The following is a 16636-nucleotide window of genomic DNA, read 5'->3' as shown; positions in this document are numbered from 1 at the left end:
ATGCAATTTGAAGGAGAGTTTCTTCAGCTGTCATTCTTCCTTACAGCCCTTTCTACAGGTTAAAAGAGACAAGGGGAGAAGAGTGCACTTTTCTTTCACACGGAAGGAATAAGAGTAGCTCCGCAGGACAAGAACCCTAGAGACTTAATGTGATATTGAGGGCACCTCTAAGCCGTTAAGAAGACTGCAATAACGTGTGAAAAGCAGCAGGGATGTTTGTGTTGCTGCTTCCGAGATGATGAGGGATTTTTCTGGAGCCTTTAAGAATAAAATGTTGAAATTGTTCTTTGTATCTGGAAGAGGAGGTGCCTTGGGGCACGGCTAAGGAGTAAGAGGCCAGGTAGTTTTTGGGGAAAGCGAGAGAGGCAACGTTGCCAGCACGTAAGCAGCAGGTCTGCTAGGGTGTTATTAAGAGCGTAACTGTATTCAATTTAAAAATACAGGCTTTAGACATGAGCTGACGACTTTCTGACATTTAAGGAAACTTTGAACATAAAACTGCCTGTTTGCTGTTGCTCTGTGCCATGCTTAACCTGTGCTTGCTGCCAGTGGAAGCGCCTGCAGAGCTGTGGACACTAATGGCCCGCACTGACTATCTCTCCAAAGCACCTGGTGTTTCTGTAGAGCAGCTGTAGAAATCGCTGCCCGTGCCATACCTGCTGAGGGAAGCAGACTGAGAAAAAGCAGAAGCGCCTTGGGCTAGGCCATCCCTCTCAGGACTAGGTGAGAAGTTACTTAAAACCAATTCCTGGAATCACATGGAAAAATAAACCCAGACTGTAAGGGGAACCAAGGAGCTGATCTGCCATGTGGGAGATTGTGAATTTTATATGGGATAACAGGAAAATCATCCTAGAATTACTGAATTTCCATGTAGAGGAGTCTTTAAAAGGGTAGAACCTGGCACCCAAAGTAGTACCTATAGTTCTTAGGAGGATTTTTGCAGGGCTTCTCTACCATGCTTTTGAAACAACAGGTAATTGCATGTATAACTTTTGTAACGTTGATGCTAAACCCCTGTTTGCAACTGCAATGCTTTTGCTGAGTTTAACTTAATGAAGACAAGAGCATATGCTGGATGTAGTCTGTGCAAGTCGGAGCATTCAGCTTGCATCCAGTGTCGGGCAAAAAACACAGAGTAGCCTGCAGCTCTCAGAGCTAATGTTCTCATGAAGCAAGTGGCGTTTATTAAAGTTTTCTAGTTAAATACAATATATAAACTAAATTGCTCTGAAACAAATCAGTTAAGTTTCTACCTCAGTAAAATTATATTAGAAAAGAAAATAAGAAAAACTCTGACAACTCTGACAAAAACTCTGACATTTGATATACCACAAAGAAAAACTAATTCTAATGATGCCATGTGCCTAAGGTATCAGTTATCTTACTCAAATCAATGCAGATATTATAATAAAACAAGGCTGTATATAATGATTTTCTACTTAAAACGGATGCTTTTACTTTGCTTCAGTGTTGCCCCATATATTCAATGAAATGGCACCATTATTTCATGAAATATATAATTACTATAATATTGTGTACTCTTAAATTCTGAATGGAGTATAAAATGCCTTGCGACTTAAAGCAGAGGTCAGTAGGAGACCTTTATAAAAAGGAATGGTAGCAGTTTGAAAATGAGAAATTGCTAATTCAGACTTTTAACTGTGCAGCCAAATATTAAAGCTAATGGTACTGAGGTGAAATGAAAGCCAGATTTTGAAACAGATTGATTTTTGTTTCCTTTTTTTTTTTTTTCGCTTGTGAAAAAGACATGTTTGTGCTCTTGACATCTTTGTTAATGCATTCACCTTCAAAGGGATCTTGTGCCTGATACGAGAGAGGGGTACTAGAGTGAATTTCCTCTGTGGTCTCTTGCATGGGACAGGAGTTGAAGTGGATATAGCTGTCCTTCCTGATGCTTCTGCTTAGAGGGAACGTGCATCTCCAAGGGGCCATTCAACCCATGCAGCAAGGGCCATGTTGCTCTGCATGGCTGCCAGACAGGGGTAAAAGACCAACCGAGTAGTTCATTTCCCGTATAGAAGAGTAGGGTTGGTTTGGCCGCTATGATGCTTCTCAAAATGACTGCAGGTATTTTGGTTGTGTTTTTTTTTTTTTCTTTTAGCATAATTTTACTTTTTCCCTGGGCTTTCTCCTCTTGTCTCAGGCAATCCAGCCTTGATTTATTGTGAAGAAGTTGACATACTACTTCTGCTATAAATTTAAGCAGTTTCTTTATATAGGACATCAAAGTGTATGTGTGTCTTTGAGTTATTGGAAGACACTTGTGAGCAGAATGCTCAAGTTTCTGTATTCATCAATAAGGGGGTTTCTCCACAGTTTGGCTGAAGAGCAGGACAAAGGGAGGGGAGACTGAGTGGAGCCATGAGCGAGTGGGACAAAAAGAGCCATCTGCAAGGAGATGGGGCCTTTACAAAGGAGGGAAATAGGGCAATTGCCCCACATTCTTCAGCAAGGGGGACAAAGGAGTTGGTGAGCTCAGGTGAGAACAGATGGCGGGAAGCCGGAGTTCGGTGTAGGCGGGCTGGGAAGGCTGTAACTTCTGAGTACCTTGGCCAATGGGAAAAGGAGAGGGCGTCCCTCGGTCGGGAAATTAGGATTAAAGGGGGGGCTGCGTCCCCCAGCAATTTGAGAGACCCCACAGGGATATGCCCGGTGGACTCTCCCTTTATTCGAATAAAGTTTTAGGACTCCTCTGTCTCCTTTTGGACATTCAGTTCTTGACAGCGAGATTTTCCGCACACTTGCTTATAAGAGTTTACGTATTAAGTGTTGTACTTCAGGACAGGGAAGCTCTATTTGCTAGAGCTCACCCTCATTACTGAACTGGTTTGAAGCCCTCTCTTGCAGGGCACAGGCTGTAAGTCTGCTGGGGAAGGTGATGACCTTCCTTGGGTCTCTCAGGCCTTTGCTGCGGGCTGCAGTGCCTGGGGGAGGTTGCTGAGCACCAAAGATCTGGTCAGGACACCGGCACCTCTTGAAGCTGCAAAATGTGCCAGAGGCCCTAGTGACAACACTGGTGCGCAGGGATGAGCGCTCCGAGATGCCTCCTTGAAGACGTGCGAAGAGCAGCACTCGTAATTTTTGGTTGCCTTTCCCAGTGGTTAATGGTGCTGTGGCTGGTGACTAGGCTGGGGCAACAGCAGGTGTTAGTGCAAGCCCATTATAACCCTGAAATCTAACCCATTAGAGATAAACATTAAATGAGCTGCGGGTGCTACTCCAAACCTGTGATTACGTCTCTGTTTGCCTTAAAACAGTATTTGTCAGTTTTTCCCCTCTCCCATTGCTTTGCAAAATGCAGCAGGGGGAATGGAGCCCATGGGGTGAACAGAAAAACGCAATCAAATGCTCAAGGGAAGCCAATTAGAGAAATGAGCAGCTGAGTGAACATTATTTTGCAGAACCTCTCATTTTCTGTTAAATATGACTTTCAGCATGAAAAAGTAGAAGCTTTTTTTAAACAAAAGTAGCACAGGTAAATTAGGAGTCTATCTGTAGTTAGAATGCTCCGAATTCTGTTAGCAGCAGTTACGAGAAAAACAAAATGCTTAGCCTCCTTCCTCAGAAAATCTTGCAGACAGAAGCAAACAGCACCCTGTGCTGTGTTCCTCTTTGGACAAAAAGTCCCATTTCAGTTCAGACTCCTGCTTCTTGGTTTTGAATTCTGCGTGACTGCTGTCCTATTTAATGGAAAAAGAAAAGGCTGCTCTACGGAGTTCTGTGCCGCTTTTCTTTCCTTGCAGTTCCGTGCAGCCCTGCCCTATTTTGGGCATGATATTTGGATGCCATGTTCTTGACAGCCATGCTGGGGTGGCTGCTTGCTGTGGAGAGTATGTGGAGTTGGATCACAAAAGAGTTAATGCCAATGGGAAAAGAGGCATCATTTCACTAGCAACCACCTAGAGCAGGCCACAATTTTGCCATTACCTTTTCCTGAAAATCTGCCATTCAAAGAGACCTTCCCACCCGAAGTCATATGTTTCCCCCCTTTTGCTGGCACTCGCACTTGGGTGATTTCATGCTCCGTCAGATCAGAAAGCCGGGCCGGGTGGGACTTTTTTGTTCTTCGATCACGTGCTGAATAGCGGTTCAGGAAAAGCCACGTGGATAACTGGAAGTAAGGGATTTCCAGTGGCAGAGGGGATTAGCTCTGGCTAAGCCTATGGTTAAACTACAGCGTTGCACAAGTTTTACTCAGGAAAGTGTTACTTTATGCTCTGGATGTGTTAGCGCTGCTTCTGTGGCAGGTAAAGCAGGAAAACCTGCCCTGCACGCGGCGTGTGCGGCTCCTGTGCCCGTTGTGCTGAGGTGAACGTGGTGTTTTGCTGTGGTAACGGCTGCTGACAGGGAGCTGCTGCCAGGAGCGGACCATGGCACGTGCGTAACTGCAGGTGCCCTGTGCCCCCGTTAAATGCTCAGCGGGACCACTTCAGCAGCTTAGAGTTAAGTGCATGCCTAAGACTTGGCAGGATGAGAGTGGAGCGCTGCAAACCCTTGGTGATCTGTTTTTCATGTGTATTCCGCAAAGCCCTTATCACACTCCCGGGTGCTGTAAAATGATAAGTAATAAATTCACTCCGTGGGATCTCAGCTTGCTGTTTTCGACTGTTTCGGTGCAGATGGTGGGAGCTGCAGCCATCCCCTTCCTACGATGCCCTAGCATGCCGGACATGTCCTGTTCTCAAAATCGCTGTGAGGCACAGCAGGACACAGCAGGCAGCAGAGACCCGGGCAGAGGGCACCATAGTCCCGTGTGTGCTGGACTGCAGAACCAGGCAGCAGATGTCAGCTGGGCTGGTACGAGGCCTCCGGGCTCAGGTGACCTTCGTGGAGGCAAATGCCATGAGCTAAGACCTTGCCCTCGATTTTTGCCCTCTACAAGATTTGATGGAACTCATGGCTTTGCTTCAAAGGACTGTAATTTTTAATCATTTTATTTATTTATTTTGACCTGCTTGTTCTTCACAGTTATAAGCCAGGACCACCCCATCCCATCAGCTCCGGAGCAAGTCAAAACGGCCCAGGCATCTTTGCAGCCCCTTTTCGCTCCCGGGGAGGGAATCCGGGGTGGCACCTTTTTAATGTTGGCCCGTTATTAATGTCGTGCGGCGGCCCCCCGGGTCTGCCTGGAGCTTCGGGGCAGCGCGGGGGGCCCTTCCCCGCCGCGGCGAGGGGCGCGCGGGCGCCATGTCGCGCCGGCCCCGCGAGGGCGGCGGCGCCCGCGGACTTCCCCGCCGTGGCAGGGCGCTGTGGCCGGGCTCGCAGCCCGCCCCCGGCCCCGGCCCGTCCTCCTGCGCCACGCACGCCCCCCGGCCGCTCTCGCCGCGGCTGCCGGGCGAGACGCGCTCCCCGCCGCAGCGCAGCGCAGCCCCTTCCCCGCGCTCATGTCCGCCGCTCCCGTGCGCTCGCCCACGCTGCGGCCCCACAGGATGAAGAAGGACGAGTCGTTCCTGGGCAAGCTCGGCGGCACGCTGGCGAGGAAGAAGAAAGCCAAGGAGGGTGAGCGCGGCGGCGCCCCCGGCCCCCGACATGGCGGCGGAGCGCGAGCCCCCGTGTGCTCCCCGTCCGCGGCCCCAACGGTCGCCGGCGACCGTTAAGGGGGCGGGTGGTGGCGGTGTGTGTGTGGGGGGGACGTGGCACCTCGTCGCCGCCCCCTTGGGAACGGAGAAAGCCAGAGGGGACCCGGGGGGCATCGGCCCATCCGCCCCGCTGTCCCGGGACGAGCTGAGGGCGGGAGGGGAGCGGCGGAGCCTGCTTGCGTCTCTTGCAATAAACTTGGGGGAACAAAGGGAAGTTGCGACGGGAACAGTTAAATCTGCCCGGTTAAACCCACCCAGCCTGTGCCCGGCCTGCTTGTCTGTAGGTTTGTATATTCGAATAGCTTGCCTGGTGCGCTTTTCCTACTAAAAATATATTCATCAAAAAAAACAGAACAAAAAAACCTCAGCCTCCTACCCCCAAAACGTGTCTTGATCGCTCGTGCTGGGCTTTAGTTTAGGCGGCAGTGGCAGCATATTGGTGGCATGGTCATTTACTCTGAAGCACAGCAACTTTTATTTATTTATTTGTTTATTTATTTTGCAGACAGGGAGTCCCCTCTTGCCACAGAACTTGAGACGGGTGATCCAGCCCTTTTTACATAAAGTGCAGCTTTCCTCTGATCAGCACCTCCTTGGCGTAATTTTGCCTTTTCTGAACTGCTAGACTTGGCCTTGGCTATTCCCTAGCGGGTACCCCCTAGGGGTAGGATGAGGAAGTCGTTCCCGCTCGGGTCTCCTTTTGAGCAGCTGTGGAGCGAGCACATGTTTTGCCTGTATCTTGTCTGTGAGTTGCTTGGAACGTTCCGAAAGCAGCTTTTCAATATTTAAAAATAAAATACTGGGTGTCAGAGCTTGATTAAATAAATTTGCTTCGTTTTCCTTCCGCTGGCTGTTTTGGTGGGGCTTACTAGTGTTTCCTTTGTTATCTATTTTTAATCAAGGTTCTCAGCCCTGCTTTTGCTGAAGAAGTCGCGCCTTCCCGGTGACATCAGTTATTTCTAACGGAAGGTGGTGGCGAACAGGATCCCTCCAGCAAGGGGTTCCCTCCTCATGCTTGGAAGCCATGCGTTTCATTCAAAGCATTTTTGAACCTTAGCAGCTTGACACCATCCCTTCCCAAATAAGTAATTTCAGAAATGGAAGTCCAAAGGGGCATGTTGCTGTAGTCACTTTTAGAGGAAGCCACCTCTCATTTTGCTGGATTTTCCCATTATTTTGCCAACTCTCTTTGGGGCTTCAGCTCCTCTCAGCTGCAGAATGGCCTGTTTTAATTTTGGTATTTGCTTTTGCTATTAGTGGCGATCTACTAGTGTGGTAATATAAAGCAAGGCCATGGTAGGATCTGGGCAGCCACAGGGACAAATTTCTATGGCAGAAACCAAGTCTTTGTGCGTGACTGGAATAGAAACAATTGGGAACCTCACCCAAGGGGCGTCCCTTGATTGAATGGATAAACCATTTAGGATCCGCTCTAAACATGCATGTTTTCCCTGCGTCCCTTCGTTGGGGTCTGGCTGATGGGTTTCTGCTTGGCTTCTCAGAGCACACCAGCAGAGGTCAGAAAGGATTTTGGAGTTCGGGTATTCTGAGCTGCTTTCATCCAGTGCTCAACAGCAAACCAACATGCTGCCCGTGTTGCCTCTCCTTTTTATACTTGAAAAAGTAAGCAAGCTGGAGAGCAATTTGAAAATATTAGTTGCTCTTACTGGCCAGTCTTTTGTATCTTGAAGTAAATGCTAGCCATCTGAGGGGTACTAATATAATAACCATTACCCTGGTCTTTGCAATACTTATAATCTGCTTATATGACTCCTCTGAGCCCACATGCATGACGTGTGCCTGATCTATATAGCTCAGAAATTCTTACCGTGAAACCGAATAAGTTTTTATTTGTTACTTAGGGTCATTCTTTTTGAAATGTGGCTGCTAGCCCACAATATAATACTAATAACAAGAACGTATGGCCAGCACACCATAAATGTCTGAGGTCAAAGTTATGCCTAACTACTTTATAAGATACCATAATCTATTTTTAGTGGGGTTGCATTTGGAGAACAATGTTCGTTGAGTGTTGCAAGACCATTGCAAATGCATAACTTCACTTTATGACAGGGCAATAAATAAAACCCTTAAGTACATTGGTGATAGTAACTCTGGTAGTGTTTAAAGTGTTCGCCATAGTGTGTAAATTACCTTTCTGTTAATTTTGTTTAAGGTGTATGGCATGATGTAGTAGTTTGTCAGTAGGTGCCTGTAGATGAGGGAGAGTTAACAATTCGAGTCAAATTCTACAAGTTGTTTAAATATTTGAGGAAGTCTTTGAATTTATACCCGAAGCCTTTGCTTTATACTATTGCACTTGTATTTATGAGTGTAAAGTGGATCATTAGTTCCCCGTGACTGAAAAGTGAAAAGAAAACCCCTTGTTCGCTGAGAAGACATTTTTAGTCTGATTTCCTATGGAAATACGGTCTCTGTGTGTGTGTGCATAATCTCACTGTCTGTTTGGCTCCTCCCTTCCTTTTCCTTCCCAGAAACATTTTCAACTCCTCGGTTAGCTAAAAATGCCTATAAGAGAAAATTAGCAGCCCTCGTAAACTTGTAGGGAGTCCACACAGGAGAGAAACTCTCCAAAAAATGAAGCATCTCTATGGAGGGCATTGATTGGAGTTGTACTTCTTAAAATATTGCAGTTAATCACTGCATGTATCCTTAGAAAGGAAAGTTTTGTTAGTTCTGATGCTTGTGCGACCACTAGGGATTTTTTTTAGTAACTTTTTCACACTAAATTGTGTAGAAATGAGCCTAAAATCTAAAAATATATTACCACAGCATAGTTCTCTCTCGATGCACCTTTATGTGCCAAATGTACAAGATTAAATGTGTAAAGTTAATAAACTTTAACCCACCTGTTCCCAAGCTCCAAATTCAACTTTAATTTCTCCTTGGGAAGCCAGCATGATGCCAGCAGGCCTCACAGCATGATACAGTTTGCAAGACAGATGATCCCTTAGGTTCTTTTCAGATCATGGAGATGAAGCTGCTTTGGATAGTGCCCTTTCATCTTGGTCTGCAAAAGGAGCTTAAAATAATTCTCCCCATTCCTGCTGGGCAAACAGAAGAGGTATCTTCCTATTGAAATAGAGGAGGTGAGTGCTTTGCTGCAAGTTTCACTCTGTTTTCCTTATTACAGATGTAGGACAGCACAGGGTGACTCAAGGCTTTTTCCCTTGGAGGAACGTGGTTATTGCTCCCTCTGTTCTGCAGGGGTAACACCTGGGGCAGAGGAAGCGAAGTGACTTGTTCGAGGTCGCCTGTCAAGCCAGTGACAGGGAAGAAAACTCTATTTCCCAAGTCCTCCTTGATGCAGTGATACTCAGGCAAAGGTAATCTGCCCATTTCCCACATTTCCACACAAACTGAAACCCATTTCCAAGTTGTTCAGGTGGAACAGCTTGCAGTGCCCAATCCACTTTGATTTCCTGGGGGGAGGAACATGAGGAAATAAGCTCAACAGCAGAACTAAATTGAAGGAAACGGTTTCTTTATCGTTCCTTTGAAACTGATGGGACCGCTTGTGCGAGTAATTGCTCTCTGGAGAGAGTGGGGTTTGGAAACTGGTTACTCAGACCTACTTCATCTCCTTCACGGAGCACATCTCAACATGGTAAGGCCTCCCCTTCAACACATCAGGAAAGGAGAATCAGATTTGATTAGAAAATGGATTTTTTTTTCATTTGAGTAGGATGTGCTGAAAACCATTAAAATCCCTCTTTTTTAATGCATTCTGTTGTGTAGTCTCTAAAGATGTGCCTATGTAAACACATTGCAAAACAGTGAACTTTTCTGTCCCAGTGTGCTAAAGTTTTGCTATAGCCATTACCTAGTGGCTGCTTGAGATGTTAAAAACAATATTTAACTTCAAAATGATCCTGAAAGATGCCTCTTAACTGGATCCTAGAAATATGTTAGCACCTTTAGCTCAGTCTCTGCTCACATCACAGGTGGCCACCTTTGTTGGCCATATTATCCGTGCTGAAAGTTTGTCCTGGTTCCAAGAACAGTTGTTCTTGGTCTGCCAATGTCTCAACTTGGCTCAACTCAGCTTATTTTTAAGCTTTATGTGCAAGAGCATCCTCTAAGAATGTCATTAAAATTGTGTTTTCTCCTGTAGCTCAATCTAGATTCAAGTGGTTTAGCCAACACAACTTGAATACAGACAAGGCCTCTGTGAGACAGTAGATTTTTGGATGGCAGTTGAACAGTTGAGAATTTTCTCCTAGGCAGGATGCAGCCAAAGTCAGCAAAACAGCTCGGTAGGTTTAATGATGAATTGAAAAATCAACGTTTAGTTTACAAAGATGAACATTTTGAAGTTGTGTTAATTTCAAAGTGGAAATCATTAAAATAAGATTAAGTGGAAGAAAACCATTATTTTTATCTTAAAAGTTCAGCAAGATTATTAACATTTTTAATTCACTAAAATCAAAGTTTAGAACTCCTTGAAAACCAGAATGTGAAGATTGGGAAATGAACTCCTTTTCTTAAAGGCAATGTTCCAATGATACCTGCTTATTTTAAATTCTTCTTAGCATAAACATGATAAATGTCTTTTTTTATGTACTTTAAGAACAGCCAGGGGCCAGTTGTTCCAAAACCAGTTGAAACTGGTGGAGTTTTTTACCGTACTGCTTTGGGCCTTGGATCATACCTTGATGTTGAATGATCTGGGAGATGAGCAGGTAAAGATCTTCCATTGCACGAGCATTTTGGAACAACTCAAACCTGCATCCCTCAGCAGCAATACGTGGTCTGCGGCAAGGCCGGTGAAAGGCAGAGTCTGCTGGTGGCAGGAACTGGTGGTCGAACACTTAGGGCTTTGCTATTCAGCTAAGAGGGACATACATAGAATCATAGAATCCTTAAGGTGGGAAGATACCTTTAGAGATCATCTAGTCCAACCCCCCTGCACACGCAGGGTCACCTAGAGCACGTGGCACAGGACTGCATCCGAGCGGGTTTGGAAGATCTCCGGAGAAGGAGACTCCACAACCTCTCTGGGCAGCCTGTTCCAGTGCTCTGTCACCCTCACTGTTAAGAAATTTTTCCTTAAGTTCCTGTGGAACTTTTGGTGTTTCTGTTTGTGGCCTCTAGTTCTGTCGGTGTCCACCACTGAAGAGAGGCCAGCACCATCCTCCTCACTGCCTCCCTTGAGGTATTTATAGACACTGATTAGATCCCCTCTCACCTTTTTCTTCTTCAGACTGAACAGGCCCAGCTCCCTCAGTCTCTCCTCATAGGGCAGATGTTCCAGGCCCCTGATTGTCCTTGTAGCCCTGCGCTGGACTCTCTCCAGTAGATCCAAGAGCCCAGAACTGGACACAGTGCTCCAGATGTGGCCTCACCAGGACTGAGTAGAGGGGCAAGATCCCCTCCCTCGACCTGCTGGAGACGCTCTTCTTAATATACCCCAGGATCCCACTGGCCTTCTTGGCCATGAGGGCACCCAGCTGCCTCATGGTCAACTTGTCGTCCACCACGACGCCCAAGTCCTTCTCTGCAGAGCTGCTCTCCAGAAGGTCACCCATGCAGGGGTCCTTAAGACAGGTGAAGAGGCTCAAGTCTGTAGTAGTAGAACGGATTTTGATGCCAGATTACTCTTCAAAGGGAATTGGGCATTGAAATCCCTTGGGTACCACTAGAAGATTTGGCCTGTGGATATGTACCTGGGAGTGTGGTGTGCGTCAGGGTTCCTGGACATGATGGCTTGATGGAGGCAAGGAGGGGGTTTATTGTAAGAAGGAAGAGCTTTCTGCCTTTTGTGTATCACAGAGTGGTATACGGCCACTGCTACACTTGCTGCCCCTGGTAACGGGGAAGCTTTTCTGCTTTCCTCATTGACACTGTCTTGCTCCATTTCCAGGGTCTGCAGCTGTTCCATGTCACTGTGCGAGTTCTTCCTTGCAGGAGCAGATGAGGGACCATCTCTCTAACCCTTCCCAGTTATTTCGGAGGACCTGAGCCTCTTCCTCCAGCTGGCCTCTGCTCATTATGGCAATCCTGACTCCAGCGGACCTCAAAGTTCCCTTAGCTAATGGGATCTGGGTATTTTGGTGCAGAAGCGAGGGACATGCCTTAGGAAGGTGTCATAAGTTGTGCTAGCTCTACGCTGGGCTGAGGGGAAGCATGGTGGTGGTAGCAGCAAGGAGGAGAGGAGGCAGGAGGAAAGCACTGCAGGGCAGCATTGGGAGAGCCCTGCCTTTTAGGGGCCTTGATTTTAGGCCTTGGCTGCAGGGCAGGCTGCTTGGTGAGGCCACACGCTCTCCCCACCTCCCATGGAGGGATTGTATGCAGGGAACTAACCCAACAGCCTTCATTTCTCTTTGAGGGTCGCCAGGGAGGAGAAGTGGGAACAAGAACCTCTGTGGTGCATGACTAGTTAGTTAGGGGCCAGCTGATCTCTCTAGAATGATGTCTGTTCAGATATAGAATCATAGAATCATAGAATGCTTAGGGTTGGAAGGGACCTCTAGAGATCATCTAGTCCAACCCCCCTGCATACGCAGGGACACCTAAAGCACGTGGCACAGGACTGCATCCAAGCGGGTTTTGAAGATCTCCAGAGAAGGAGGCTCCACAACCTCTCTGGGCAGCCTGTTCCAGTGCTCTGTCACCCTCACTGTTAAGAAATTTTTCCTTAAGTTCCTATGGAATTTTTGATGTTTCAGTTTCCGGCCATTTCCTCTAGTCCTATCAGTGGCCACCACTGAAAAGAGACCATCCCCGTCCTCTGCACTCCCTCCCTTGAGGTATTTATATACACTGATTAGATCCCCTCTCAGCCTTCTCTTCTCCAGGCTGAACAGGCCCAGCTCCCTCAGCCTCTCCTCATAGGGCAGATGTTCCAGGCCCCTGATCATCCTTGTAGCCCTGCGCTGGACTCTCTCCAGCAGCTCCACATCCCTCTTGTACTGTGGAGCCCAGAACTGGACACAGTACTCCAGATGCGGCCTCACCAGGGCTGAGTAGAGGGGCAGGATCACCTCCCTCGACCTGCTAGAGATGCTCTTCTTAATGCAGCCCAGGATCCCATTGGCCTTCTTGGCCACGAGGGCACACTGCTGCCTCATGGTCAACTTGTCGTCCACCATGACACCCAGGTCTTTCTCCGCAGAGCTGCTCTCCACAAGCTTGGTCCCCAGCCTGTACTGGTGTCTGGGGTTATTCCTCCCCAGGTGCAGGACCTTGCACTTGGCCTTGTTGAATTGCATGAGGTTTTTCACCGCCCAGTTGTCCAGTCTGTCCAGGTCCCTCTGGATGGCAGCACAGCCCTCTGGGGTATCGGCTACTCCTCCCAGTTTGGTATCATCAGCAAACTTGCTGAGGGAGCACTCTGTGCCTTCATCCAGGTCATTGATGAATAAATTGAACAGGACTGGACCAAGGACTGACCCCTGGGGGACCCCACTAGCCACAGGCCTCCAACTAGACTCTGCGCCGCTGATCACCACTCTCTGGGCCCTGCCATCCAGCCAGTTCCTAATCCATCTCACTGTCCACTCATCTATCCCACACTTCCGGAGCTTGCCCAGGAGGATGTTGTGAGGGACGGTGTCAAAAGCCTTGGTGAAGTCGAGATAGACGACATCCACCGCTCTCCCCTCGTCTATCCAGCCGGTCATTTCATCATAGAAGGCTATCAGGTTAGTCAGGCAAGATTTTCCCTTGGTGAATCCATGCTGACTACTCTTGAGCACCTTCTTGTCCTCCATGTGCCTGGAGACAACAGCCAGTATGAGCCGTTCCATCACTTTTCCGGGGACGGAGGTGAGGCTGACTGGCCTGTAGTTGCCTGGGTCCTCCTTCTTGCCTTTTTTGAAGACTGGCGTGACATTGGCCTTCTTCCAGTCTTCCGGCACCTCCCCCGTTCTCCAGGATCTTTCAAAGATGATGGAGAGCGGCTTAGCTATGACATCTGCCAGCTCCCGCAGCACTCTGGGGTGCATCCCATCAGGGCCCATGGATTTGTGGGTATCGAGGTTCCTTAGGTGCTCTCTGACCCAATCTTCCTCTACCCAGGGCAAGTCTTCCTCTCCACCCGCTTCTTCTCTTGCCTCTAGGGCCTGGGGCTCTAAAGGGCTGCCCTTGGTAAACACCGAAGCAAAGAAGGCATTGAGCAACTCTGCTTTTTCTGTGTTATTTGTAACCAAGGTGCCCATCCCGTCCTCCAGCGGACCCACGTTTTCCCTGATCTTCCTTTTGCTGTTAATGTATTTGAAGAATTTTTTTTTGTTATTTTTAACGTCCCTTGCCAGCTTGCCTTCCAGACGTGCCTTAGCTTTCCTTGTCGCATCTCTGCACTCCCTGACTACGTTCCTGTATTTCTCCCAGGGGGCCTGTCCTTTTTTCCACATTCTGTATACCGCTGCCTTCTGCTTGAGCATTGCCACAAGCTCCCGGCTCATCCACGCAGGTCGCCTGCCCCCTCTGCCTCCCTTCCTACACACAGGGATGCACTGCTGCTGGACGTGGAGGAAGTGCCGCTTGAAAACTAACCAGCTCTCTTGGGCCCCCCTGCCTTCTAGAGCACTAGCCCATGGGATTCTACCGAGGAGGTCTCTGAAGAGGCTAAAGTTGGCCCTCCTGAAGTCCATCGTCGCAAGGCTACTTACAGCCCTTCCTCCTCCTCGTTGAATCCTGAACTCCACCAACTCCTATATACATTTCCTAATTTGGACTCTTCTGTTTGTCAAGCAAAAAGCTGTAACCCAAAATTCGTCACTTCTGCTGTATATTTAGATTAGCTGGAAAAGCATTATGGCTAACGTATGTGGTTTTAGGGTTTTGTAATTTGAATCCAGCCAAGTCTTGCTCTGAAAAAAACGATGGGGAGAGAACATGCACACCTGGCAGTATGTCCTGGCCTAGAGCAGTGACTCTCCTCCTCCATACTCCTTAGGCCATTAAATCTCCGTCGTTTCCTTGTGGAGGAAAATATATCTGCACAGTTAAGCTTCTAATTATAAATACTGCACACACAGTTTGTTTCCATCCTCCACCTGCAGACCCCAGTCTGAGAACTTTTGGCCCAGAGGGAAAGCCATGGGACAGGATTCTGGTTTGCGCTTTGTCAGTGACATTTAGTGGGATTTCTGGGAATTCAGTTTTGCCTCTCAGTGAGTGTTTCTCCAAATTAAAAAGGGCTTTTTTTGTAATCTCCTGAGATCCATCTGGCAGTCAGGTATAACTCTCATAAAATCTCTTTTCAGTTCATGCTGCATTTTGGTTATAAAAGCAGCATGCTGTTCTGGCTCCTATGAATTCCAGTTCCTCCTGTAGTACTTCCTACTTTCAGTAATTGAACAGTAATGAAATATACTGTAAAAAGGAAGCTGTATGTTTTCCATTATAGCTGCCATATGGCCTCATTGCAGATTTCTCATTAGATGAGAGGGCTGCATACACAGTATTTAGAGGAAGGAAAGAGAGTGAGAGAGGTGGCGGAGGAGGAGGACTGTTCTGATGTCCGCACAGACTAGGGTGTCTGCTTCTTGACGTCTTTAAATAGAGAAATGTGTGATCCTCGGAAGGTGTCTTCTCACCGGTGCTGTTTGGCAGCTGTAGGCATGTGTTTTTAAACAGATGCCAAGACACTTGTCACTTCAAAATAGAAGGTTTTCCTCTGTTTTCAGGCTTACCCACTCTAACAAGTGGATTTAAGGGATAGTGAGGCTTTGCATTTTCTCACTAAGTGCCAGGATGCGGGAAAGGACCAGGCCGTCCAGGCTGGAATTTTCTCCCAGCATCCCTCCTCAAGAACTGTTCCTTGGGATTATTGTTTGCCTTCTTGCCTGCATATCGCTCCCAGTTTCGTTTGATTATGCTGGAACATTAGGCAGGATGCAAAGTATAGGTAGCAATAGATATATCTTGGCTCTAGGCTAAATTTGGTCTTTCAAGGATCTTGAGCCTCTAATTAGGTAGTTAATTAGGCCTGTGTAGGGAGCACACTGGATTTTAATTGGCTTCAGGATGCCACACTAGTCGTGCAGTACCAGGTGACTTGACATGGGAGCCTCTGCAGTGGCTCTGATGCTCTCTGCCATGCATACTGGTAGGGTTTTACTGCGTGTGAGAGTGGAGACACGATCACAGTCGACCTCATCTCAAGTGGCAATAGTCCAGCTTCAAGCTGGACCTTGGTGGATCCTTCAGAGCTGCCATCTAGGAGACCTGGAGAAGCTGGAGGAAGGGCCAACAGAACCTTTGAGAAATCAACATGGAGAGGTGTGAGGTCCTGCACCTGGGAAGGGAGAAGCCCTTGCAGAGATACAGTTTTTTTTTTCAATACTGTTTAAGATTTTAGTGAGAGGAAAAATACGTCTTCCACTAAGCAGCTATTCTGTTTGCCTCTTTCTGTGAGGATCACTCAGAAAGCTGGTGTGGGTACAAAAAGCTCTTGGGACTGACCAGGAGCTGAGCTTTAGTCTTTAAGGTGCGCTGGAACCTTTAAGGTTGCTGCCTTTTCAAGCGCATACTGATACCATCAATGCAAAGCCTTTTGAAGAGACCGCAGAGAAAAAAACTGCAAAGCATGGAAAACTTTGGTTAAGCTGACTAATAATAATAATAATAATATGGCTGCGAGTCTTCTGGATGCTTTGTGAAATGTGAAATTATCTTGTACTTCAGACTTGTTTTGAGCTGATTCTTGCCTGTCTCTTGTACTATGGCAGTGTTTTGTTAGCCCACAGGGCTATGATTGCCATTCCAGTTCGGTTCCAATCAGATGGGACTGGGATATGCTCTTTCTATGTGGTCTTGGGTAGCTCAGGACATGGTAATGCCTAGTTCTTATTTAAACAGGGTAGAATTAAGCATCTTAATATTTTTATGGCAGTCATTACTCTCACTGTGCCTTTCAGTCTTGGACTTTTTATCTGCCTTGTCTTGGTAGGCTCCCTTGGTGCTCAAAGCAATGAGTAAAATGATTTCTCAAATATGGCCAGTTTAGAAACCATTGAAAAAACTTCTTTGTACTGTGCAGTGTCTGCTTGTGTAGTGAGATATTT

At 47.3% G+C, this 16636-nt stretch overlaps 1 protein-coding gene across 1 annotated transcript in view; it reads left to right on the top strand.

Moving 5' to 3' along the window:
- The first annotated feature begins 5395 nt into the window (after nucleotides 1–5395).
- PARVB (parvin beta) overlaps nucleotides 5396–16636 on the top strand; it is a 51920-nt gene continuing 40679 nt past the window's right edge. Inside the window, exon 1 of the mRNA XM_088525613.1 lies at nucleotides 5396–5523. Within this exon, the coding sequence (XP_088381739.1) occupies nucleotides 5409–5523 (115 nt within the window). The 5' untranslated portion in view covers nucleotides 5396–5408. The remainder of the gene's footprint in view (nucleotides 5524–16636) is intronic.

The sequence above is a fragment of the Tinamus guttatus genome, unplaced genomic scaffold, assembly GCF_059628265.1.
Source record: "Tinamus guttatus ecotype Peru unplaced genomic scaffold, ASM5962826v1 Tinamus_guttatus_pri_ptg000229l, whole genome shotgun sequence".
NCBI lineage: Eukaryota > Metazoa > Chordata > Aves > Tinamiformes > Tinamidae > Tinamus > Tinamus guttatus.
Note: the sequence above shows the minus strand (reverse complement) of the source record. Positions and strands in the feature narration are given on the sequence as shown.